Genomic DNA, 24814 nt, shown 5'->3' with positions numbered 1-24814 from the left:
GCAGGCACACCTGATCCCCAAAATGCACCCAGACTCGCACAGCAGTGGCTGTCACCTAGGTTTTCATGCACCGTCTCACAGACACATGGATGTCCTCAGCATCGCAGCCCCAGGCAGGCTCGGGCAGAGCCCTGGGGTGACACCAAGCTCACACTCCTGGCCGGAGCACCAGTATATCAGGTTTATTTCTCCTTTGCTTTCAAGTGAGAGCAAGCATCCAAATCATAACAAAAACAGCGGAGGGTGGGGAGCAGCCCCCTGGGTGGGCCGGAACACAAACCTCACCTCCCCAGCCAGCCTGGGGATCCCACCCGACCGTGGCCAGGACCCTTGTGCCCTAGGCCTGTGGGGTGGGGCAGAGGCAGCACCAGCATGGGGGAAGGTCCCCCAAGAACAGAGGCCACGGCCTGCGGGCCGGCAGATCCACATCCACAGCCATGTCCGCCAGCTCAGGCCTGCAGCCTCCAGACCTCCAGCGACAGGCCCCCAGAGGCAGCCACCACCAGGTTGCCCTCAGCACAGATCTGGGAGGGTGGGGACATGAGGAGTCAGGGGTGCTCTGGGCAGCCAGGCAGGGTGTATGGGACAGGGCCTTACCCCATTCAGCACATTGTGGTGGCTTCGAGTGCAGATGGTCCTTGGTGGGTCTGTGGGCACATGCACCTGGTGAGGGGTGACGGGCAAAGGTCAAGAGTGTGCTCCCGGCAGGTGAGGGTGGGTAGTGAGGGGGCACTGTCCTGGGGTCTTACCCGAATAGTCTTGTCGGTGGACGTGGTGTACAGGGCCCCCAGGGAGTGTTTGATCCCTGTGATCTGAGACCTGTGGCCCACATCAAAGGACTACGGGAGGGAAGGACAGATGACACTCAGGCGTGGCTCTCCCAAGGCCAGTCCCCACCGCCACCCAGGGGTTAAGAGGTAGGGAGGCAGCCCAGGGAGGGTTGGGCAGGAGCAGGGGCCTTGGCAGACCCGGACAAGCTGGAAGCAGCCGTTGCGGTTGGCGAAGACGTGCAGCAGGCCCTGGTTATCACCGGCCCAGAGCTGAGGCTCCTGGTAGGACATGCAGAGCAGGTAGGAGTCCAGCTGTGGGAGGGACATGGGATGGAGCAGCTCAGGCCAGTCCCGGCCACACCGCAGGCCTGGTCCCTCCGGGTCCCTGGGGAATGCCCACCTGCAGCCGCTGCAGGACGCTGTTGGCTCGGCGGTCGAACACCACCAGCGTGTGGTCCTCGCTGCCTGAGATGATGTGCCGGTCGTCCGCCAGCAGCGCCAGCACCGCGCTCGAGTGCAGCCGCCGGCTCTTCAGCAGGGCTGGGCCGGCTTCGTGGGCAATGGGCCAGGGAGGAGGGGGATATCAGATACCCTGGAGGACCCCCAGTCCACCCCAGCATCCCAGGCCTCCAACCTCCTTGGCAAAACCCTTGGTCTGCATCCCCCACCCCCATCCCACAGGTGACCCCGGTGCTCCTCTCCCATCCCAGCTGGATCTGGGCCTCATAGGACCCCCAGGCCCCTGCCCCTCCACCTCCTGTCCCATCTCCCTCCTCCAGTCCCATCTACTCTCAGTACAGATCAGACCTCGGCAAGTCCCAGCATAAATGCCTCCTCTTGCAGATCAGCCTGAGACTTCCTCCCACCCCGACTCCAGCTCTGGCTTTGCCTGAAGAAGTTATACTAGCCCTTCAATTAAAGTAAGAACGAATAAATAAATAAACAACAGAAAAGGTTTATGTGCTGGGCAGCATGAACTCTAGGCATCTCATGTAAACATTTAATCCACCAAAGTTCTTGTTGTCATCTCCTCTCGTTAGCCCTACACAGCTGGAGTTACTATCCCGATTTGACAAATGGGGAAACTGAGGTTCAAATTTGACTGGGGCCGCACAGCTAGAAAGTGGGGGAGCCAGGATTCTCAAGGGCTGTCCCGCCTCACACGGTACTCAGGCTCAGAGGCCCCTCCTCTGGGAGCCCTCCAGTCCTTCACCCAACCCTACACGCAGGCAGGGCTTCCTCTGCCCCCTAACCCGCCCACACACACCTGTGTGGCCCCTAGCACAACACAGGCCACTCTGGCTATGTGACTGTCACCCCAGTCAGGCTGTGAGGCCCAAGTGTCTCCTTCCCCAGGACGACCCTGGAGACCCCAGGCAGCCCTGATCTCCCCACCTAGGCCTCAGGGCCCCCAGCCCACCTCTGGGGTCGTAGACGGTCACCTTCTTGTCGTAGGTGCCGGTCACCAGGATATCAGGCTGGTAGGACAGGCACAGCACGGCTGCCTTGCCCCTGGGGGACACACAGACCACGGGCTGGGGCTGGAGCCAGATAGAGCCCTGCCCACCCAGACCTCCCTGCCCAGAACCCCTCACACTTTATCTCGCCAAACTGCTGCCCGTCAGCTGCCATGTCCCAGAGCTTCACCGTGCTGTCCCAGGAGCCAGAGCACACTCGGTGGTCCAGCGCCGCCAGCGACCACACCCAGCCCTATGGGACCAGACCCACATGATCATCCCCATTTCACAGATAACAACATTGAGGGTAGGAGGAAGCAGACAACCGACCCCAGAACCCAGAGCAAGTCAGTACTGAGTAGAGAGTAGAGCTTAGGTCGGTGGGTCTGTCTGACTTCAGAGCCCAGGACAAGCACACCCCTGCCTGATAATATTCCAGAATTATTCCTGCGGAGGCTCAGCACCAGCAGTGGTTTGAGGCCACATCACAGTGTGATTAAAAATGGGGCCTCCTCTCCGTGACCCTGGCAAATCAAGTACCCTCCCCTCAGTTTCCTCACTGTGAAATGCGCATTAAAAAGTCCCTGTCTCGGGAGCTAAAATGCACAGGGCACAGTCAGCTCCCCACTGACTTCACCAAACTTTCCTCACCAAACTTTCTGAGGAGAGTACTGTAATGTGTCCCATTCTACAAGTGATGAAACTGGGGCACAGAGAGGTTGAGTCTCTCACCCAAGGTCACACAGCCGGGAAGTAGCAGAGTGGGGATTTAACCCAGCATTAGGCACCAAGACGGAGCTCTTGGCCACCGGCCTAGCCCACCTTAGTGGCTGGTGGAGATGCCCCTCCATGGCTACCTCTCACAAGATGACAGTCATGCTCAGAACTATCTGATCCCCAAGAGCAGCCTCATAGCTGCCCTGCCCTGAGCAACTCAAGGTATACCTGACATCCACTGAGCACCTACTGTGCCTGAGCCTGAGCAAAGTTCTTAATGCATATTCATCTCATTCGTCCTCATCCCAACTGACCCCTGGACAGAAGCAGAAACTGAGGCCCAGAGAAGTCATACATCTCACCCAAAGTCGCACTAACAATAGCAGAGTAAGATTTAAATCTATGAGGTCTAGTGCCAAAACCCGTGCCTTAGCCATGCTGCCCTACTCAGGCCTCACTCTTCCTATCCTCTGCCTAGCCTCCTACTCCCTCACCTTGTGAGTGCTGTTCTTCTGGGTGCCCAAGGCCTTGACCAGAACCCGGCTGGGCTCCACCCCCAGCTGCCGCAGGTCCCACAAGTTGACATTGCGATCTCGGGAGCCCGACAGGCAGTGTGTCCCACCCTGGGAGGGGAGGGAGGTGATGTTGTTGGAGTCACCCTGGCCCACCCCTCCCTGGCCCGTGACACCCCAACCTCACCTGGAGCAGCAGCACTGAGTCAATGGAAGCAAAATGACCATCGGCCAGGCAGAAGTACTCAGTCCGGCGTCCATCCTCTGCCCAACGGGACAGATGCTGCTCCAGCTCAATACAGGCCGCCGGCCAGTCAAAGTCCTCCTCTGTGGGATGCAATAGCAGGGTCCTCAGTGGGAAGGAACCCTGTCACCCACATCAGCTGTCCAAGATCATCCCCAGCCTCCGAGGAGCACAACCTGAACCAGACTTGGAGAGAACCCTACAAGGATCTCTCCCAACCCAAGGAGGCCCAGGCTCCAGCTTTGGGACCATTGGACCACCCACCTGCCGAGCAGCTCTAGGACTACTCCTCACCAAGCTTCCAGAAATTGGGTAACTGGGGCCCCAGGACCACCTTCCCAGGCCTCATCCCCTAACTCAAGTATGGGGGATAGCAGCCTCAAGACATTAAGGTCCTGTCTCACCTCTGTCTGAGGCCAACCTCAGCCCCAACCCTCAGGCTGGTCACAAGAGCTAGGACTTCAAAATTGACCCTTCCTGCCTCTGCCATCTGAACTGGACCCAGGGAAACGTTTCCCAAACCAGTATCCCAAACCTGGGAGCCTTGACAAGATGTAGAACCTAAGCCCTTGACCCAAGCATTTATGTTTATCAAGCTGTTTGGGAAAGTCCCATCAATTCAAGGTCACAAAGCTGTCTTATCTCCCAAGGACCAAAGACCTTGGGACAGGATGAATGACCACCAAACCCTGCTTAAAATCTCAGGTTAGACCTTGGGCTCAAGGGTCTGTGATTTCTGGTATCAGAGATCCAACTTCTAAACCTAGTCTGGGTTCAAGGGTTATAGGCTCTGGACCCGAGTCCCTGCCTCATCCCCGACATATGTCAAGACTCTAGGGGTAAGTGGATTTGGCATCACCATTTGCTGCCTTACATCTAGACCTAGAACCTGGGGATTCTTGGGCTTACCCTCAGCCCCAACCGATTCTGAGAGCCAGAGACTTCAAGTCCCTGTGTCAACCCCAAGACTAAATATCATTAGATCCTGAGTTCAGAGACCCACATCTCCCCAAGTAGATTTCCGCAGCCTCAGGACCCCAAGTATCTGTCTCATGGTCCACTCAGAAGTCAGGGACTTTGGTACCACCAGTAACTACCTCAGCCTCTCCAGAGCCAGGACACCCAAGTGGTCTGCTCCAGGGGCTGTGCTCACAGCACCCCTGGTACCTTCTGCCTCACCTAGAGCCTGCCCTAGGCGGGCGACCCTGGTCCCCGGGCAGGCGCACCTTCCACCACCGGGTAGGGCGCGCGTACGCGGCGCTGCGCGCGTAGCCGCCAGGTAACATGGTCACGCACGAGGTCGCGCAGCGCGTGGCACACGCGCGGCAGGACGTGGAGCACCAGGCGCGCGTCCAGGTAGGCGCAGATCTCGAGCAGCAGCTCCGGAGGAAGGCTCAGCAGGCCCGGAACCGCCACGGCCGGGCCCTTGGATACGACTCGCGTCTCCAGAGCGCCAAGGGACACGGCAGGCGCGGGCAGTGGAGGGGCACGCGGGGGCGCCAGCCCGAGTTTCGGCGGACTGAGCACGCGGGCCACGTAAGCCTCAGCCTGCGCGTCGGGGTCAGGCTCCGGCTCCGGGTCCGAGTCATCGTCCCAGGCGCGGGGATCGTCGCGCGGCCCTGGGGGCAGCTCCATGGCGACAGAGTGGGCGCGGCCGGGCCGCCCCTGTCAGCCGTGGAGCCCGCGTCCTGTCTCCTAGGCAGCGCCAGGGCACTTCCGGCGCTGCCTAATGACGGTTCAGCGCCACCCGGAAGCGAGCGGCTCGACTGTAAACTGGCTGCGTACGGAAAACCCGCTTTCTGGAGGCCTCGTTGCGTCGGCCTTAGGCTGGAAAATGCAGATTCCCGGTTCCTGCGTTTCTTAAACAAGCATTTGTGACCGTACCGATGCAGAGGCCAGCGGGCTCTGATTTGAAAATCACGGCCTTGTCGAAGGCACTTCTCACAGGTGACACTGACTTTAGAAATACAAAAGTCCCTTTTCCTGGTCTGATCCTCCTAGAGGCTCGAACTCGTCTTTCCTTCTGGAGCCAGAAACATACACTTAACACCACAGAGACTTCGGTGAAAGCTTAACTCTGAATTACCTAAAATCCTACCGATAAAAAAACAGCCTCTCATTTACCAACAGCCTCTTTTGAGCCAGCTAGTATTAAACACATATTATCTCTAAGCAGCACTTGTTGTTCCCTCCTCCTGACTTATAATAGCCACATGACTTTTTGCTCAAATTACTTTCCTAGATCACCCTACTGTAAGACTGACCATGTTCCGTAAGGTTTTCTCCCATCCCCGCTGTACTTTTCTTTATGGAACACATCACTGTTTCACTGTTTTGCTTTATTTCTTCTCACTAAAAGGTACACACTTGTTGAACGAATGTTGGTGTTAGCATTTAAATTTTTCCCAGGTTGATGCAGTTGATCCTTGAGCTGTGCTTACGTTGCAACAAGATTTTACCCTGAGGCCTGTGTGTCCTCAGAACTGAGCAATTTCTCATGTGGCTTTAACTGTTGTGCATATCTACGTATGTCCTTCAGTCTTGGTGCTGGGCTGAGCCTCCTACAAAAATCTCTAACCTACCCAGCAATCCAGAGTTGTGAACTTAGCCAAACTTAAGAGTGCTGCAAGGCCTTGCCCCTGACCACTGTTTTTAGTCTTTGGCAGATGGGGATCTTGAACGTGGACTGTAACACTAGTGACTCCCCTTTAGAGAGCTCAGGATCTAGAGCTGTAATTATGTCTCAGAGACTGCACATGTATGTTACCACATTTAATCTTACATACTTCCCCACTCCCCCAATTATTTCCTGACCCAGTTCCTGTGCATCCCTATTATTAAAGCTTCTCATGCCCCTCTCCACGTCTCTTCTCTACTGGCAAAGCCCAAGACACAAGACACCAGATGGAGACCAAGGATTTCACAAGAAACTGATCTTTACTCAACAAAGTTCTACACAAGTGGAATCTCACGCCACCTTGGCGCCAGTCCCCAGCACAGCACGGTAACAAATGGACAGACCCTGGAGCCCACAGGAAGAAGAGGATGAGGGGGAAGGAGGGATGTGGGAAAGAGAGAGACTGTAGATGGAGGCCAGTCAGGGTCCACAGCCCTGGGCAGGGGAAAAGGTTGAGAGGTTGAAACTTCGTTGTGCAAAAAACAACCAAAAAATAAATTAAAAAATTAAATAGTTTTTTTAATTAAAAAAAAAGAAAAGAAAAGATAACTAGAACCAGGCTCCCCTCTCCTGAAGGTGGTTGGAGCCCCCCATCCTGGGTGAAGAAGGGGTTACCAATCCATCAGCCAATCCACACACCCCAAGACCCAGCAGAGGATGCTCCAAAGAACTGGAATTACCAAAAAATTAAATGGTATTTAATTTTTTTTCTTTTTTTTCCTTTTTTTACAAATGGCTTCCAGAAACCTGCTGGAGTTTTAACAGCGGGGAACCAGCTGAGTTTATGGAATGTGCACCAAGTGCCCCTAGGAATAGAGGCAGGGCCTGACCCTGTCTGACAGAAGACACAGGGCTATGATAGGGGTATGGTCCAGGGCCCCAGATGGATGGATGGAGCAGGCCCCAGTATGCACGAATCCAGTCAAACGCCCCAAAACCACAGGAGGGGCCCCCAAAGAAGTAAAAAGGAGAGAAGAGAAAAAGGGAAATATTAAGGGGGCTGCAGGCCCTGGTTTCAGTTTTGAGGCCAACTGGGAAATAACTACACCCCCTCTTCCAGGGGAGCCTTTCCCACTGGGACCAAATCCCCAACCAATCCCAGAAGTTTCCTTAGAATCAATGCCCCAATCTGGTGGGGTCTTGGGCCCTACTGGGAGCTGTAATGATCAGGAAGTCCCAAGGCCAGAGTAGGGTTAGGGGGTGTACCACCCTTCCATTCCTCCAAGCTCTCAGTTTCCTTCTTGCTGGCAAAGCCTTCCTTCTCTGTCACCATCAATTAAATACCCCAGCCCTGGCCCTTGTATTAAAACTCAGGCCTGGAACTTGAGAAGAGGACTCTCAGAAGCAAAGAAAGACTGCCTTTGAAACGGATTTGCTTATGGAGAGACACAGGCAGTAGTTATCAGCAGCTCTGGCTGCCCTCAGCTCTCTTCAGGGGAAAAAGGTCCCAGCCCAGCATCTTTCAAAGTCACTGGAGCACAGGGGAAGGGAAAAGGGCAACCTCTGGTCAGCCCCGGCCACTTCGGTGGTCCCCACTCTTCTGGCTGGGACGGTACAAGGAGGGGGACGCACTGGCTGAGGCTGCCACAGAGCTGGCAAGAAGTGTGCAGAGCAGGTCCAAAGCGTGCACGTGCTGACCAGGCGGCCTCAAGGTGGCCATCCTCTTCCCCCCGCCCCAGGGTCCCAGCGGAGGTCCCCAACCCACCCAGCCCTCCCCAATCACCGCCAATTCCGGCAAAACAGCAGAAGCTTCTTAAACTCTAGATGCAGGTTACACGGAAGGCCTTACGAGTTAACTCAGGGGTTCACTAATTCTACTGTCTCCATGCAGTCGGGGAAATGGTGGGGTGGCTGGCCCAGCCTGTCTGGCTGCAGTGCCCGCACATGTGTGTGGCCACGTGTGTACTGTGAGTGTACGTGTCTCTACAAGGAACCCCCTCCCCGCCTGCCTTCCCTTGCTTCATCCCAAGCCGGATTTGGTCGGCCGTGTTGATTCTTCCCTCCCATATGGCTGGCCCAACTGGGCTGCCGGAGGAGACCCCAATAGAGCAAGGGGCTCTTGCTGCCAAGAAGTCCCACCCACCTCCCGTTTGTAGGATGAGTGTGGAGGCCCCACCCTGCTGCCCACCCACTGACCAGCCACATAGGCCAGGTGTGGCAGGTAGATGGAAGGGGAAGGCGTCTGGATTTGGGTCCCACTCACTCCTCCCTAACCCCCCTCGACCAGGACACGGCGACTTCTGGACGCAGCGCGCTCCCCAGCAACCCCTCTGACGACGACGCAGACAGAAACCTGTGGGGAAAAAGGGGGTTCAGGGCCTGTGCCCCTTTGGCTCCCACAACAGCGCCAGCCCTCGGCACATGGCCTCCTCACCTGGCAGTCGTGATGCTCATCTAGACCCCGTAGAAGGCAGCCAGCCTCTCCTTGAGCAGTGGCGGGAACTGCTCTGAGAACTGTTGCCAGTTTTCCTCCCCAACTTGGTCTTTGAAGCCGTGGAGAATCTGCAGTGAGGGAGGAGGTGAGGGGAGCCTCGGAGCAGAGCACGATGAACTCCACCTCTCCCCACCCCACAACCTCCCGAGACTAGATCAGGACCAAGCTGGAGCCTCACCTTATAAAACATGTCCCGAAGGTCATCCTTCGGGCTCACCCAGGAGGCTACAGCATCGCAGAAGAAAATAAAGTCCTGAAACGTGACGGATCCCGTGTGAGGGGCCGCCCGAGCCCAGCCCCAGTGCCTTCCCTCAGAGCCCAGCTGCCCCAACCTGCACGACGCCCCCGGGGTTGACGCCTATCATCATGCAGATGCCTCGGAAGGCCGAGTCCTTCTCCTCGTTGTCTCTGATGTTCCTGAGGGACGTGCACCTGTGGGGAAGGTGAGCAGTTGGAAATCAGCCAGCAGGGCTGGGGCAGGGTGGACATCCATGGGGGGCAGTGGGGAGCAGTGGGTTAGTGGGGGGCGAGGCTGGGACAGGACATGTATCTTTGAAGAGTGGGGGAAGCAGGAGATGAGGGCGTGGTGGGGCTGGGACGTGCATCTGTGGGTGGGCAGGGTAGGGCTGGGTGGGCACAGGCAAGGGACTGGGTCAGGCCTGTCCCACCCTCTCCACCGCCCGGCACCACACAGGTGGGCACACACCAAGGCCGGATGAACTGCTGCAGCATAGGTGCCACCTCCTGCGGGCACACGTAGCCCAGGCGGCCGATGGTGATGGCTGGAATGGCAGAGGGACTCGTCAGGCGACCTGTAACCCCGAGCGGCCCCGGTACGTGGCGGGGCCTCTGGCAGGAGGCACCAGCCCCACCCCAAGGGAATAGCTCCTGCCAGCTGCTTGAACCCCCAAGCCTGGCCCAGCCAGGGTCTCCTCCCTGCCCCATGTATCTCCCAGGTCTCCCCCAAGGCTATCATCTTCCTTGGGACTCCTCCCAAAACCTCATTCCAGGGCCTTCCAGTCACCCTCCTTGGTTCTTTCCCAAGACCTCCTGTCAACTACCCTCCCAGTTGGAAACCCCACCTCCAGGAGGTGGGCAAGGGGGTGACAGTGACCCAGGCCTGGCGCCCACCTGTGTTTTCCAGCAGCGTCTTGGGCGTGTTGGGCCGGTTAATGATCTCCACCAGGTTGTTGAGGACCATTTGCACATAGGGCTGCATCTCTGCCCCTGGGGAAAGGGCTGATCAGAGCCCCTCACAGCCCGCACCACCCATGCTGACCCCAGCTGCATCCAGACATTGGCCAACCACAATTGGTGAGGGAGCAAAAAACCTTCTCTAGCTGATCCGCAGCCCAGGATCCATGGCCAACCAGAGACAGCCCCACACCCTCCCAACACCAGAAGCTTCCCTGCTGGAGTCACTGCTGGACACCAAGGTGAGACCACATGCCCCAGCCTCCCCGTGGCTGGGATCTGCTACTCAAGGAGGAATGCAGTCAAAGAAAGTCTCCCAAAAGATCTCAGTGGACCTTTCATCGGGGGCAGGAAGCTGGCAAATAGTCCAACAGGAATAGGCCTCCCGTCCTTTCTCTTTGAAGAAGCCAATTATAGATGGCCTTTCAGCCATTTGTCCCCTTCTCTGATGAAAATGCTGAGGTGTTCTCTCATCATTGGCCAACTAGTGCCTTCCTTAAGGAGCACTGAGCCCTCTAGAGGGGACCTGTCAGTCAGTCAGGCTGCTGCCCCTCCTCCCCACTGGGAATGAGGAGGGGCTGGACCTGCCTACCTCTAGGGCACTTACCCATCTGCATGCAGATCTCGCCAATGGCCCAGGTGGCATTGTTGCAGACAGAGATGAACTCAGGGTTTAGGTTGGTGCCCAGAATGGGCATGAACTCGGCTGGTAGGGAGAAAGAGGGGTGCTGAGCAGGAGGGCCAGCTAGGGTGAGCTCCTAGACGTGGCGGGGAAGCCCCATCAGACAGTACGAATACATCCCAGTTCGGTCACAGTTCTCCCAGGTCATTTCTCCATCACTTGAGGCCAGGGCTGGGGTCACAGAGTAAGGTCGAAATGGGTGTCTTACCAATACAGGGCTTGACATGGATGAAGCAGGCTTTGGTGAGGTCTCCTAGGAGGGCGAAGGAGCTCTGCCGGACTTCAGGCATCGAGTCCTAGGGGTCAGAGCAGGGTCAGCACGGCAGGGCTTCCTTCCCCTTAACCAGCCAGGGTCCCGACTAATCCCTCAGTGCAGGGCAGCTAGGGGAGCAGTCCCTGGAGCATAATCTGACCCCGCCACTTCCCAGCACCCAGGCTCCAGGCCCCATTTGTACATCCAGGACTCAGGGGGCACGTGTGTGCACCTTGCTCAGGGTACCACTACAGAGGGGAGCACTTGGAACTGCTGCTCATCCTGATACACTAGGAGGTGGGAGAATGATGTTGGAGGGGCTTGTGCCTTCACATTTCCTAGTTTATATTTTGTAATTTTCTACATTGTTTGCTTTTTCAATGAGATTTTAGTTATGTCTTATTTAAATTACTTTTTAAAATAATTACAAGCTTTTTTCTTTACTGGGACCCTTCTCCCTGATATCTTTTGGGCACAACCAAGGACCTGAGTCCACCCAAGGCAGCCCACAAAGGTTGATGGCTGTCATCACTGTCCAGTTAGAGGCCTGTGAGGGGGTCTACCCACCTGCATGCACTGAAAGAGCAGTGTCATGATGTTGCTGCGGGCCACCAGCTGCTCCACGTGGCCACCTAGGCCCTCAGCCAGGCCACTGAGCAGATCCAGTGCCACGATCATGAAGTCCTTGTCAGGGGCCTCATACTGCTCAGGGTGCTGGGTGTACATCTGGGCACAGAAGGGGGCAGGTGGGTGAGGGGAGTGGGCCCAGGCTGGGGCAGCAGCAGAGGAGCAGGTTGTGGGGCAGTGGTGGTGGCGGCATGCTCACCATGGCCTGGGCCAGCGTCTTCTGCACCAGGGTGACACAGCGCTGGTAGACAGGCTCACAGTAGGGCAGGAAGCCACTCTGCAGGGCGGTGGCCACTGATGACAGGCACTGGTAGGGAGGAAGACAGGAGAGGTGAACTCAGGTGGGTAGGGTGGGGCCTCGGGAGAGCGCCTGGAGCTCACCCACCTCCAGCAGAGGAAAGAGGTCCTTGTCTTCATCCTTAAGCTCGTTCCACTTCTGGATCAGTGGAGGCATCAGCTTCTGGATGTATTCCTGGAGAGGGAGCAGGAAGTTTGGGCTCCCTGGGTGGGGGTGGCTACCTGGGAACCAGTAGGGCTCCCTATGACTCAGTGGTGCTTGTCATCTAGCCGATGAGGTCTGGGCTCCTTGCTTTGGCTCATGGGGCCCTGCAAGGCCTCGCCATCCAGCCAGACCTCCAGGCCCGTCTAGTTCACTTTGTCATCCCTCCCAAGACCCACCCGCTCTACCCCTGCCCTATCAGAACCCGAGTCAGCACCTCCTGGTTCCCGCAGGCCCCTGAGCTCCCCCGGCACAGCACTTACCATGCTGTCTTATAACTATCTGTCTCCCTTGCTGGACTGGGAGCAGGGCGAGGGCAGGGGCCGGGTCTGTCTGTCTGCCTGTCGAGGTCATGGCCATGTCCCTGGCATGCGACATGGGTCGCTGCCAGGTCACTGGATGCCAAGGAGAATGGGGATTGGGAGGAGGGAGCCGCTGTGGGGTCTCACCGGCTGGTTGAGGTGGTGGCCCACAGAGTCGGCCAGGGTGCCGATGGCATCGTAGAGGATGAGTAGGTTCTTGTGCTGGTACTTGCCAAAGGCAAAAACGAGGGTGTCCAGGATGTAGCTGAGGTAAGGCACCAGCTCCGTGCAGGCCTCCTCCTCCAGGGTGGCGAAGGCACTGGAGAGGGGAGGGGTTTAGTGGGCAGCCGCAGGTGGGGCTGGGCCCTGTGCAGGGTCGGGGAGGGCGCACTTGGGATCAGCCAGTACGAATACGTGAGAGATCAGCGTGAGGTCAGGCTCGTGAGTGTCATCACTTCCCAGAGGACAGCCATGGGGTAGAGGTAAGGGCTGTGGGTCCAGGGGTCGAGGGTCACCTGCAGGCCGCCTCCTGCACCCTCTTGTTGCCATCCAGGATGCGCTTGAGCAGCTCTGTCATCAGAGGCTTGAGGTGCATGTCAGGCGGCTGGCTGACCACCCAGTGAGCATAGCGGCTCAGCGTCCAGCAGGCAATGGAGCGGACCAGGGCCTTCTTGTCCGACAGGCACTGGATGAGGTGGGGGATCAGCTCCGGCAGGTAGGGCACCATGCCCTGCATGCAGCCTGCAAGGACCGGGCACAGAGGCGAGGCTGAGCCCAATTGGGCCAGGCCACAACTGCCCTACTGGAGAGAAGCTCAGCTGTACCTAACAGATGGGGAAACTGAGGTTTGGAGTTTACATAACTGGCTCAGTCACAGAGTCAGTGAGAGGCAGGGTTGGGGTGGGACACAGCGTCAGAGCAAGACACTCCCCTCCATCAGCTCCACCCACCCCAGGGCTGTGCTGTGTTTATCCGATCACTAGTTCGCTCACAGGTGGCCGGGCTGCACAGTGACTCAGGCTTTATGGGCAGCAGCAACCCAGATGGACAGAAAGTACCTTTTTTGGGAAACCTTTCTTGGCTGTTTGTGATTTTTTTTTCTACTTTACATTTTCTCTTTCTAAAAAACTATGAACATGTCTCTCTTTTCATTACAGAACACAGATCACAGCACACCTCCTGATAATCCAAGCCCTGAGATCTATTTTTACCAGTTTATGGTCAATTTCTTTAGATCCTTTCCCATTAATATGTTGAACACCTAACATAGTCTATTAACATACACATGTGCATTGTGTAGCACATCATGTGCTCTGTTAAAATAAGATATGTTACTTATCATGAGAAAATCTTTTCTTAGACAATTTGAAAAGCTCCTGCTGCCCTGTCTGCTTGTTTTGGCAGGCCTGGATGCTGACGTGGTCATGTGTGCCACCTGTAACAGGTCTGCAAAGCCCTCTGGTAATTCACACTATACATCCCACTGGGACAAAGGGAGCCCAAAAGCCATGCCCATATAGCACATGCACACCACGTGAAGTTTAAGGGAACACCACCACCGCACGCTTCTGATTCTGGCAGGCTGGCCTTGCAGCCGGAGCAGGTTTGAGGCCCAGCTTCACCTTGGGTGACAAGGGAAGTGGCATACATTTCTCTGCACCTTCGTCTCCCCATCTAAGAAACCCACCTCTGCAGGTGGTGGTGAGCCCGTAGGACAGGGCTGTGTGCTGTGGGGCAAGCGCTGGGGAAGTGCCCATTCTTGTTATTGCTGACGACCTCACAGAACTGCCTGTCCTTGAGAATTAAAGAGAAAGCTGCATCTGGGGGTTCCTTTCAGGCCCATGGGCTGAGAAGATTCAAATCCCAGACCTGTCTGGATTGGGGTGAGCAAGCCTCTGGAGAGAACTTGGGGATGGCGTCACCCCCTACAAGCCCCATCTGGGCCAGCCTTGGTCTCACACCAGCAGGAGGAGCAGAGGTCAGGCGCAGCCAGGCCAGTGGGGCACTTACCCTCAGCAATGGCGCCCAGCACCAGGATGCCCGACTCCTTGACCACCCACTCAGGGTGGAAGAGGAGGCCCTTGAGCAGAGGGAGTAGGTGGGGCAGCAGTTCCTCCCGGAAGACGTTGGCCAAGACGTCCAGCGCAGCTGCTGAGCACTTCCCTGGGGTGGGGGTGGAGGGGGAGAATTGGAGGGGCAGGCTCAGGCAGGCCACCAGCCCTCCTCTCTGTACCCCCAAGGATCAGAGATCATGATTAGAATCCTCATGATTTGCTCCATGTAGGCTTCTAATCACCTCCTGAGAGGGAGCCCAGGGCTTGCTGCCCCCTAGTTCGCCCTTCTCCCCCCATCATCCAGGCCACTCACTCAGATTCCAGTCGGACAAAGCATCGTCATCATCGTCATCTTCTGCGTCCTCAGAGCCATCAGGCCGCTCGGCCTCATGGGGCAGTGTCACTGTGCGTGACTTGTGGAAACGTGGCTTGATGTCCTGCTCGCTGTCGGGGACGGCCTCATCCTCCTCCACGTCCCCCTGTGGAGCCAGGCAGATAGCTAAGCACCACAGGGGTCCCCAGCCCCTGCACCCTCACCCGCCTGCCCATGCCTGGTGGTCAGCCCTGACTAACCTTCAGCAGGATGATGTCAATTTCTGAGTACTTCATCCCGTTTACCAGGATGGGGATCAACCTGTTGGGAGAGAGGCTGTTAGTTGGAAGGCAGGGGCCCCTGGGGGGCACTTACAGCCTGGGAAGAGGGGAGCAGAGGTGCAGGCAGGAGCATCAAGGAGCCAAGGGGCAGACTGTACCTGCTTGTTCATTTCCCTTAATGGCTACTATCCCAACCTAGTCTCAGCCACTGTGACTGGGGCAGAGCTGACACCACTCCTAGCTCCACAGGAAAACTCCTGACCCAGACCCCTGGGAGAAATTTGGAATAGCGTCTGATCCCTAGCACACCGTAAAGCAGTAACATTCCCTGGGATGGGGCCAGGTTAAAGGCGCAAACAGGCGGGGCACCCAGCCCCTCCAGCTGGAGCCCACAAGCTTGGGATGGGAGATTTTGATTAGAGTCTTCACTGACTTGGGGACAGGCAAGTTATCCATGTTGGTCAAGAAGGATCATCCCTAGGACTTTTGCTGGAGATACTGGCCAAGAAAGAATTTCTGTACTCTGAGGTTCCTAAGCTGGAAGGTTGCAGGCCAGAATGCTACCATGAAGGAAGGCTGTGCCTGAGAATAAAGCCAACACAGAGGAAGTAGATCTGAGACCAGATGCCTTTCACATCCTTTGAGCACCTAGATCCAGCTATGTCTAAAGCCTCTGTTGACTTTTCATTTTGTTCCACCTATAACTTAACCTAATTTTTAAATTACATACATCATTTACAAAATAAACACACAGAGTAAGTAAACTGAGGTAGAGGATGTGGACTGAGGCAAGCACGGGAGCTGACCAGAAGGGAAGGCAGAGGCACAGCATGGGGTGGAGGCTGGGGTGGGCAGATGGCGGGAGTAGCACTCACTGGAGCAGGTGAGAGGCCAGGACTTCCTTGCAGATGGGCTGCTCGGCCAGCGTCAGCCAGAACTCACAGGCCTCAAGGGCCACGTTCTCATCGTGGTCCTGGGTCCTCTGCAGCATGTACTAGGGTGGGGTAGGAGAAAGGCTAAGGCCCGGTCCAGCTATGGATGGCCTCCCACCCTGCAGCACCCACCCAGGCTGGCCTAGGCCATGCGTACCTGGATGATGCTGTGCATGTGGGGGATGAGCCTGTCAATCCGCACTTCCAGCAGCATCACCAGCGCACGGCACACATTCTTCCGCACCTCAGGGTCATCGTCCACGGCCAGGGCAAACAAATGCTGCAGGGAAGCTGGGGTCAGCTGCAGCTGGGCCCTTGGCCCTCACCCTGCTCCCCTCAGCCCAGTAGCCCACCTCGATGAAGGTGTCGATGTTGTCCATCAGCGCCTGGGCCCGGTCCATGATGAACTGATTGACACAGGCGATGGCATGGGACCTGGCAGGGAGTGGCACATGGGTCACCCCCGACCCCACCTGTCCTGCCCGCTTCAGGCCCCCTGCAAACCCCTGGGGAGCCGCACCCACCGGATCTTGGGGCTGCAGTGCTTGAAGAACTGTAGGAACTTGGGGATCATGATGTTGAGGGGCCTGTTGAGTGCATCACTGTCCAGGAGTTCGGATGAGTCTTCACAAATCTTCTGCAGGGCTCCAAAGGCTCCCTGAGTGGAGAGGGGCAGGCAGGTGGGCGTGGGTCCTGGTCCAGGCCTGGCTCCTGCTTGGGCAGGCCATGGCTCATCTCATACCTCACAGGTGTTGTAATCCTCCGAGTTGAGCAGGTTGCACAGCTGGGGCAGCAGCTCCGGCCACATCTGCAGCTCACCCTTGGAAGCGATGGTGGTGATGAGAATGCCTGGGGCGGCCAGGAAAGGACGCTGCCTCAGGCTGGGTGCGGGCCTGTCTGGCACCCTGGCCCTCCCTGCTGCACACTCACCCCACCAGCACGCACACTTTCTGTACGTTACCCTCACAAGCCCTACACACCCTTTCTGAGATCCTCTGAGCCTTGTATTTCAGGACCTGGGATACAGCACAGTACTAAACCCCAAATCCCTGTCCTTGGGAGCTGACCGTCTAGTGAGGGAGGCTGAGGTAAAGATAAATCAGCAAAAAGACCTGGGAGGCTAGATGCCAAGAGCTAAGGGAGGAAATAAAGCAGGGAAGATGGTTAGCAAGGGCTGAGGGTGAGAGTAGCAGTTTTTAATTGGGTAGCTAAAGAAGGCCTTACCAGGTACCATCTTGATAATCTGAGCAAAGACCTGAGGAGATGAGGGAGAAGCCATCCAGGTCCCTGGGGAAAGAACATCCCAGGCAGAGGGAACAGCAGGTACAGAGGCCCAGGGGCAGAAGCAGGTCTGGTATGCTCAAAGATGGGTAAGGAGCCAGTGGGGCTGAGCAGAGAGAATGAGGGGGAGAGTGGGAGGAGGAGAAGGAGGGGGCAGGGCCACGTGGCCTCAGGGACACTTGAACTGCTTATTAGAAACCCAAGAGGTGGGTGTACAGCTCAGTGGTAGAATGCCTGCTTAGCATGCATTAGGTCCTGGGTTCAATCCTCAGTACCGCCATTATTTAAAATAATACATATTTGGAAAAAAAAAAAAGGGAAAGAAACTCAAGTATGACTTGCAGTAGGCAAGGACCCTGAAGCAGTCTGGCTGCTAAGCTGAGTATGGGTGATGTCAGCGCAGAGATGGTACTTAAAGCCAGTAGGTGGCAGTGTTTCCCAGGGGGCAAGCTTCACTGCCAACACTCCAGATGACCCTGGTTCACATGTCTGCTGGGAAAGGTATTCCCCGCAGTGGGTAGACTGTTGAGTAGAGCCCTCAGTCCCTGTCTGTGTGACCACCTAACCTCTCTATGCCTCAATGGAGATAAAAAAAACCCAGTCTCCTGGGGCAACTGGGATGCTTCAGTGATTTAACTCAAGTACTTAGAACAGAACCTGGCAACTAGAAGGAGCTTGCTGAGTCCAGATCCTTCTGCTGGCCTTAGAGGGGGCTAAGAGTCACTTTTAACAAGGAAGCAGGCCCCAAGTTCAGTGCTTCCAATAGGCCCAGTGACTAGCTCAAATTTAACACTATTCTTCTGAATTTATTGCATTTATTTTTAAGGCTACCTTCATTTTAGAGCACATAAATCTTCTTGTCATTTAAAACAGGAATATACAATTTCCATTCTAAGACAATTTTTAAAAGTTGACAAAGATTTAAATTTTAAAAATGCAAATCAGTTATATGTCAATTATATCGCAATAAAACGGGTGGGTGGGGGAGTAAGTTGGGAACAAATAGTAGCATTGGCGTTGATCAGCAGTGTAAAGGCTTAAGGTAAAATGGCTTGAAAATCCTTCTGTAACTTCCTCAGGCAGCCTTCTGGGAGACAGGAAGGCTCCAGCGCTAACCTAACTCATGTTTCACCTAAATCATTACTGGTGACAGTCAGCAGGGAGCCCTCGTATTTTAATCTGCTATACCCTCAGGATCTAACACCAAATTCTGGACACTGAGTGACTGCCACAGAATTAAGTACAGCTGTTTCAGGAGGGGGTGGTTCAGAGCATGGACTTCTGAGCTCTGCTATTTACCAGGCAAACCCCTTAACATCTATGTGCCTCAGTATCCTCAGCTGTAAAATGACAATAGCAACAGTACCACCCACAGTGCTGGAGCATTCAGTTAATCAATATCCTTAACATATCGAGAAGTTCCCTGGCCAAGAGGGACAGCAACAGGGCATCATCACAGGCTGACTCTCGCTGCACTCTCTCACCTATGGTGGCTCGGATGAGCGAGGAGGCATCACCGATGTTGTTGAGACACTCCTGTTTGATGAAGTCGGCCACAGGCGGTGGAAAGCTCTGGTAATGTGCCTTCACATTGTTCTTGAGGATGAGGCCACTGAGAGAGCGAGTTGGTTCATCTAGGGGAAGAAGATTGAGGCTCAGGGGACCATCAGGGAGAAAGTGGGATCCAGCTTGTGTGGAGGGGCACCGAGGGCGTACCTTCAGACTTGAGTCTGGTCAGGACGAATATCAGGTAGTTGTTGAAGTCGGGAAACTGGTTCAGTTGTTTGAGTTTCTGCTAGGTTGTTAAGAGACTTGGGAGACAGGGGCCTTCGCCAGGCAGGGTCACGTTACTGTCACATAGCAGATACTACCTCTGACTACTGGGACCAGGCACCAGCTCCTGAGACCCCACCTGTCAATCCCCATGCCCAGAATAACAGCATTTCAGGCACATGAGATTCAACAGAAGGTGGGGGAGCATCCCTGACTTTCCCACCACTCCTGAAAATCTGGCCAGAGCAAGAGAGGGCTGGCAAACCTGGCTCTGTCTGAAGATGGCAGCTGTTACTGAGTTCTGCTCACTAGCAATCCAATCTTGCATGCTTTTTTTAAAAAAAAGGGGAACTCACATTTTCAAGTGAAACTTGCTAATAGTTTAAATAATTCAAAACTTATAGTATTTGAAACAACAAATTGAAAAAAGGAAATTTTACCCATGAACCTAAACTAAAGCCCAGCACCAGGTAAAAGTGTCCTCTCCTGCAGGACCACATTTCCTCTGGGAATGAGACCCAAGAATTCTAATCCTTAATTCTCTACCAGCGCCTGCTCCTGCCATAGCTGAAGGAGTCTGGGAATTATGGAGTTGAGCCCTTACTCTCTGGCTTTCAGGAGATGCAGATGTCTGCCTGGTATCCCCATACCCGGAAGGAAGGATACATCCTGCACGATGCGCTGCGTGGCTGTGTTGGGCGACTGCGAGTCTTTGAGCAGCTGCAGGACCTGCTGCAGGCCCTGTTCGTCTGGCTGCCAGTCCATGGCGCAAGGCGAACTGCGGGGGTAGGGACCAGGATCAGCGCTGGATCCCGAGGACTCTGTGTGAGTCCCGGGCTGTCTCCGCGAAGGTGGTGGTGGCCGCGGCAGGACGGAAGCGTCCTCGGAGGACAGGTGGAGGCCGCCGATCCACGCCCGCCCAAGTGCGGGGTCCCCGCCAGCTGCGCTATCCACGGCCGCGCAGTCGCGGGCTCGGGAGCGCGGGCGGGGGTATGTGGAAGCGGGCCATGCGAGGCGGCGGTGGGGCCCAGCGGATCCTCATCACACCCAACGATGGGGCTGGGCTTTCGTCCCATCGCGGCCCATCGGGCCGCCCCTGGCTGTGAGCCCTAAGGCTTCCACTTCCCTCGAAGCCGCTAGGGGAGGACCCAGCCACCTCCCCATCCAGGGGCCCTGCCCCACAATGCGATAGCGCCCCAGCCCCCGTTGTCTCTCCCGTGCCGGCACACCGTTCAGCGATTCCCCTTAATCAGACCCAAAACAGTTTTCAGACAGGTCCCGGATGCTTCTCCGAATGAGAGCCAGCCAAGTCGCCTACCCGACTACAGAAGCCCTCTGGACGGGTCTCTGTTGCTTCCCCAATCAGATCTGACTAAGCCTTCCCCTATACCGCTCCAACCCCCTACCCTAAGTCCTGCTGACCGATCACCGCTGCTTCCCCGAATCAAGTCGGTACAAGACCCCCACCACCTGGAGCTGGAAATCCCCTTCGTCCGATCCCTACAGCTCTCCCAATCAGACCTGGCCTAACACCCTCCAGGGGCATTTCCTCCAACAGATCCCAGCGACTCCTCGCAGCCACACCGAGCAAAGCCTTCTAGGCCTAAGTCTGACGCCCCTCCCTATCAAGGCCCAACAAGCCCCTCTCCCAACTTTTCAGTGCGGCCTCCCCAAATCAGACCCAACCTAACCCCATCGAAACAGCCCCCACACACACACCCGATCCTCAACGACGTCCCCCCAATCAGGCCCTAAGCAGTCCCCAGACGCTTCCCCCAATCAGAGCCCCTCCAGCCCGACCCCAGCCGCCCCACTGGCCGGATTTTCAAGGCACGGGGACCCAGCCCCGCTCCGAGGCCCCACCCCCTAAGCCCGGCTCGGTTCCCCCCTCCCCCGCCCCAGCCCATTCTCGCCGCCTCGCCAATCGGGCCCAACCGGGTTCTCGGCCTTTCTCGGTCAGGCGCGGCCCCGACGCTCGGGCCGCGCACGGCGCAGGCCCGGAGCCCTGCGGAGGTTGACGCAAGCCGGGGCCGAGCCGGTCGGGGTCCCGGTGAGGCCCACTTACCAGGCCTCGGGCGGCAGCAGAGGGGCCTTTAGCTGCGGCTTCTCCTGAGACTCGCGCGAAAGGAGGGAGCCAAAAAGAGGGAATTGAAAAAAAAAAACGCGGCCGTATATGAACCGCGGCGGCTTCCGTACGCCGTTCAAACTGGCCTAGAAGAGCCAATGGGGAGAAGCAGCCATAGCACGTGGCCTGGCACCAGGGAGACCCAGGCCCAGCCGTGGCTAGGTCACGTGACGAAGAGTTGGCTGCTCTCTTGGCCTCTCTAGCCAGCTGGTCCTCCTACCGCCTCGTTTTCTCTGCCTGTCTCACGCCGGCCTGACAGCTCTTTGCTTGGAACCAGGAGTTCAGCAGCGCGTGGGGACTTTTTGGTGTATGGTGGACCAAGGAACTGCTCGGCCAGAGCCACCTGCGCTTTTGTCACCCCCCTTTTCTAAGAATTGAACTGTGCCCCCCTCCATCACCTTCCCATTCAGAGGGTACTTGGGAGTACAGCATGTGCACGCAAGAGCGGAGGGGACTGAGCTTGGGGTGGATTTTATACCTCAAAAGACAAAGAAAGGAAAGCCAGACAAAGGGAGTGCCTGAGACGGGCTGGGTTCCTAAAGAAGCCTCTGCCACATTTTGCATTATTTATTTTCCAGTACTGTTTGGCAATTTTTAAAACGATATTTTAAAAAGCCACGAGGATATAAATTTTTAAACGAAAGGAACTAGTAAAATAAACGCCAGAGCAAAAAGCCCAACTTCTTTTTCTACTGAAGCTGAATAAGGTTTAACAGCTCAGGAAATTTAGGTAAGGGCAAGAAAATGAAGAAAGACATCTTCGTGATTCTTGCGCCTTCTGAGGACAAAGTAGGGCACCTCTTTTCTTAAGAGCAGAGTAGAACAGGGAGGAGCTGGAGCATCCCGCTTCCCCCGCCCCCTACGTCTTGGCTCTACAGACGAAAATGTGGGCGAACTCCTGCCACTCGGAGCTTAAATTTCCCCACTCGTCGAATGGGTATAATAGCTCACTGGATTACAGATAATCCAAGTTAAGCATTACCAGACCTGCAGTAAACTGTTCTTCAAAAACCTAGATTTTACTCCGCGAGGTTTAAGGCCGTCCTTTTACTATATTCGGCCCCTCCCTAAACCAGTATTTACTGAATCAACTAGGGCTCTAATTCCAAAAGACAACCCAGCCCTGCCCTGGGGGGCATTTTGGCCTCGGGAGAGGTACAGGTCAATTCTTGCGCCTGCCTGGAGGAGGGGGACAGCTTTTTCAATACACTTGCTCTTGGCAAAGTCAGTCCCGGCTCCGTTCACAGGTACCTAAGGCCTCTTCTGCCGAACACTGGGGCCGCCAGGGATTGGGAAGGGTCAACTGGAGCGAAATTCTACTCCAAGACTCGAGATCCCACCCCAGCCGGCTCCGCTGGACAGAAAACCGCTTTGAGACAGACACGTGCTGAAGGCCACCACCTACGCATGCGCAATGGTCTTTCCTCGCGCGGCCTTGGGGCCTAGAACTACACCTCCCATCCTGCCGCGCGCCCGCATCGGCTCGCTTACTGACTCTGAGTCTCAAATCTGGGGGGTCTGGAGACCTCTGGAGTCGGGTGTTGAGCAGAAGGAAGAATGAGGTTGGGAGCTGGGACTGGATTTGGATCTTTTGAGAGAGGGTACGAAGAGTAGGAGTTTTCTGCTCAGGGTGGCGGGATTGCCTCAAATAAAGGGTCAGGTAGGGAGCGAATTAGAGATGCAGGAGAGAATTTGTTCCCGTTCACTCCCTCCTTTTAATGTGTCAAGTTTCCAGAGACCCTGCGAAAGCCTTGAGACAGAGGAGTCGGGACAGAATAATGTGACCTCTGCTGCCTGTATGGTCCACAATATTGGTCCTCGTGCTCTTTCTTCTCCCCAGATGATGAATTTCAGTACTGAATCGAAAATCGAAAGAAAAAAAATTTCCCCTTATGTCTTAAACACCTACTGCCTGTCACTTTACAAACAGTATTCTCACAACAGCCCTGTGCACGGCAAACTTACTTCAACTCAACTAGAAGCGCCCAGTGCAAAAAAAGAAACTCAAGGAGCTCATGCCCAACCGTGAATCTGAGATGGGAGACAAACATCTCAGTTTACAACAGCCTCCCTGCCTAAGCATCTCATCATATTGCATCCACGTTTCAAGGTATTTCTCAAACACCACCCCCAAACAGAAGCCAGTTGCTTCACCCAGAGAAGCAATAACAGCTGTTTAAAATGTCAGGATTAACATTGACCATGTGAACATTGCCCTTACTTCAGAACTTACTCTAGAGATGTTTCAGTATTTTGTCCCTATTTTATAGATGAAGAATCTGAACCACAGAAGGGTTGAATGACTTAGCCAAGATCACACTGCTAACGTACCAGAATAGTTTGAAGCCAGGGCTGTGTGACTCACCAAAACCTGAACTTGATTCTTCTCCCCCTTCAGACTTTACCCAGGTCAGGGCAGGTGAGTTCGGTGAAGGGAGGTGCTGGGATTCCATCAGCTCCTCCTGCCTCCTGACACTCCAGGATAGAGGCTGAGCTGCTGCAGGGGTGACCTACTTCCTTCTCCCACTTACATTTCTTTTTAAAGATCCAGCGGCTGTCAGTGGCTTTGAAGGAGGAGGAGGTAGAGGTGGCTCCATTGGCTTCCTATGTCCCCCTCCCCCACACTACATCCTCAAAGCTAAAGTCACACCTGGGCCAGCTCAGCATCCTGAAAGTAGGCCTTCGAGCTGATGTGGAAAACAAACCAGACAAGCCTGTGTGTTAGCAGGAAGTGAGGGGTGCATGTCTCCTGTTCCAAAGCCTGTTTGCCCACTCTTCAAGCCAGGCATGGTTTCAGCTCTAGCTCTTTGCACCTGCTGCTCTTTCAGCCTGGAATACTCTTCCAAGGACCATCTTCACTGCCTGCCCCACCTCCTTTAGGACTTGGAAAAAGTGTCACCTTATCAGGGAGGCCATCCCTGACCAACTTAAAATTGCAGTCTCTCCCACTCTCATCCCAGTCCCCCTTTCATACTTTTTTCCCCATAGAATGTATAGCCTCATGTTGTTGTGTTTTGTTTCTTGTATTTCCTCCCAACCAGAATGTTAGCTCCACTAGGACAGGGAGTTTTGTCTGTTCTGATGCTCTGTATTTGGAATGCCCCACCCCCCACAGGCTGAATCTGGCAGTGTGAGGCTAGGCAGGTGCTGCCTCAGCCTCTTCCCTCTTGCCTCCACAAGTCCCAGGCAGGTGGTGACCACCATGGTCCTCTGAGTCATGATGCTCCCCTGATGGAAGGGGGATGGGAGCCTGGCCCTGGGGTGGGCAGGGGAGCCAAGCTGCTCAGCATTGGTGCTTAGGAAGGTGGGGTGGGGGGAGTGCCTAGATGTTGCTCCAGGTCTAATATGTTTGAGAAGGGGTCAGGAGGCAAGGGCATCTTAAAACATTTGTGGGCTCCATGGAGAGCAGGCAGCCAGGCAACCTTCAGCTCCACCAGGATGAGCAATGAGGCTAGAAACGCACAGAAGTACAAGGAGCACTAGAGGGGTACTAGGGGCATCAGGCTTCCTTCAGGACACCCTGTCCCGATATGTCAACTGTCACGTTCTGCAAGGTGGGACAAACTAGCCCCTTGGCAGTCTTTCTCCTGCTCATGTATGCAACTGGGTGGGGCCAACCCTAGCTTTCCTGGAAGGACTACAAGTAGGTGGCAGGAAGGACAGAAAAGCCCTACTGGACTCCAGATC

The 24814-nt window shown here is 55.5% G+C and overlaps 2 protein-coding genes, 1 long non-coding RNA gene and 2 other non-coding genes across 13 annotated transcripts; 1 reads left to right on the top strand and 4 right to left on the bottom strand.

Annotated features, from left to right (window-relative positions):
- Positions 1 to 167: 167 nt before the first annotated feature.
- Positions 168 to 5413, bottom strand: FBXW9 (F-box and WD repeat domain containing 9). Its single transcript, XM_006206248.4, has 10 exons — positions 4927 to 5413; positions 3644 to 3783; positions 3439 to 3567; positions 2368 to 2480; positions 2191 to 2282; positions 1171 to 1319; positions 969 to 1082; positions 750 to 839; positions 598 to 663; positions 168 to 524 (listed from the first exon to the last, which is right to left on the bottom strand). Exons 1-10 carry the CDS (start codon positions 5333 to 5335, stop codon positions 450 to 452), a joined length of 1377 nt encoding a protein of 458 aa, XP_006206310.1. The 5' UTR covers positions 5336 to 5413; the 3' UTR covers positions 168 to 449.
- On the top strand, positions 5218 to 6772 carry LOC140688458 (uncharacterized). The gene is made up of 2 exons (XR_012063173.1): positions 5218 to 5647; positions 6519 to 6772. It is a non-coding gene; the product is annotated as an uncharacterized lncRNA (long non-coding RNA).
- TNPO2 (transportin 2) lies at positions 6619 to 23514 on the bottom strand. 9 transcript variants are annotated; one of them, XM_072947602.1, is made up of 25 exons: positions 23493 to 23514; positions 19669 to 19780; positions 18946 to 19021; positions 18714 to 18863; positions 16691 to 16797; positions 16473 to 16606; positions 16302 to 16383; positions 16106 to 16228; positions 15892 to 16010; positions 14996 to 15056; positions 14736 to 14901; positions 14379 to 14531; positions 12884 to 13109; positions 12516 to 12687; positions 11953 to 12039; positions 11767 to 11874; positions 11508 to 11666; positions 10896 to 10983; positions 10613 to 10711; positions 9943 to 10038; positions 9518 to 9623; positions 9144 to 9243; positions 8990 to 9064; positions 8752 to 8879; positions 6619 to 8670 (listed from the first exon to the last, which is right to left on the bottom strand). In XM_072947602.1, the coding sequence occupies exons 2-24, from the start codon at positions 19765 to 19767 to the stop codon at positions 8772 to 8774; spliced, it is 2694 nt and encodes an 897-aa protein (XP_072803703.1). In that variant the 5' UTR covers positions 19768 to 19780; positions 23493 to 23514; the 3' UTR covers positions 6619 to 8670; positions 8752 to 8771. The 9 variants fall into 9 exon arrangements, with proteins under 9 accessions (XP_072803703.1, XP_072803702.1, XP_072803699.1 ...); XM_072947601.1 differs by lacking the exon at positions 23493 to 23514 and adding an exon at positions 23459 to 23481; XM_072947598.1 differs by lacking the exon at positions 23493 to 23514 and adding an exon at positions 21068 to 21221.
- On the bottom strand, positions 10780 to 10854 carry LOC140688550 (small nucleolar RNA ZL2). The gene has a single exon (XR_012063286.1). It is a non-coding gene; the product is annotated as a small nucleolar RNA ZL2 (small nucleolar RNA).
- LOC116285135 (small nucleolar RNA SNORD41) lies at positions 12761 to 12829 on the bottom strand. Its single transcript, XR_004194817.1, has one exon. It is a non-coding gene; the product is annotated as a small nucleolar RNA SNORD41 (small nucleolar RNA).
- Positions 23515 to 24814: the final 1300 nt, after the last annotated feature.

The sequence above is a fragment of the Vicugna pacos genome, chromosome 22 (assembly GCF_048564905.1).
Source record: "Vicugna pacos chromosome 22, VicPac4, whole genome shotgun sequence".
Taxonomy (NCBI): Eukaryota; Metazoa; Chordata; class Mammalia; order Artiodactyla; family Camelidae; genus Vicugna; species Vicugna pacos.
This window is presented reverse-complemented; position numbering and strand designations above follow the sequence as displayed.

Coding starts and splice junctions, on each gene's coding strand:
- FBXW9 (XM_006206248.4), bottom strand. CDS start 5,335: ATGGAGCTGCCCCCAGGGCCGCGCGACGATCCCCGCGCCTGGGACGAT. Junction 2,481..3,438: donor AGAAGAACAGCACTCACAAG/GTGAGGGAGTAG, acceptor CTGGTCCCATAG/GGCTGGGTGTGGTCGCTGGC. Junction 525..597: donor ACCACAATGTGCTGAATGGG/GTAAGGCCCTGT, acceptor CCACCCTCCCAG/ATCTGTGCTGAGGGCAACCT.
- TNPO2 (XM_072947602.1), bottom strand. CDS start 19,767: ATGGACTGGCAGCCAGACGAACAGGGCCTGCAGCAGGTCCTGCAGCTG. Junction 12,040..12,515: donor GCCACCACCTCAACCAGCCG/GTGAGACCCCAC, acceptor CTCCCTCTCCAG/GAATACATCCAGAAGCTGAT. Junction 8,880..8,989: donor TTCGGGACATGTTTTATAAG/GTGAGGCTCCAG, acceptor CCCTCACTGCAG/ATTCTCCACGGCTTCAAAGA.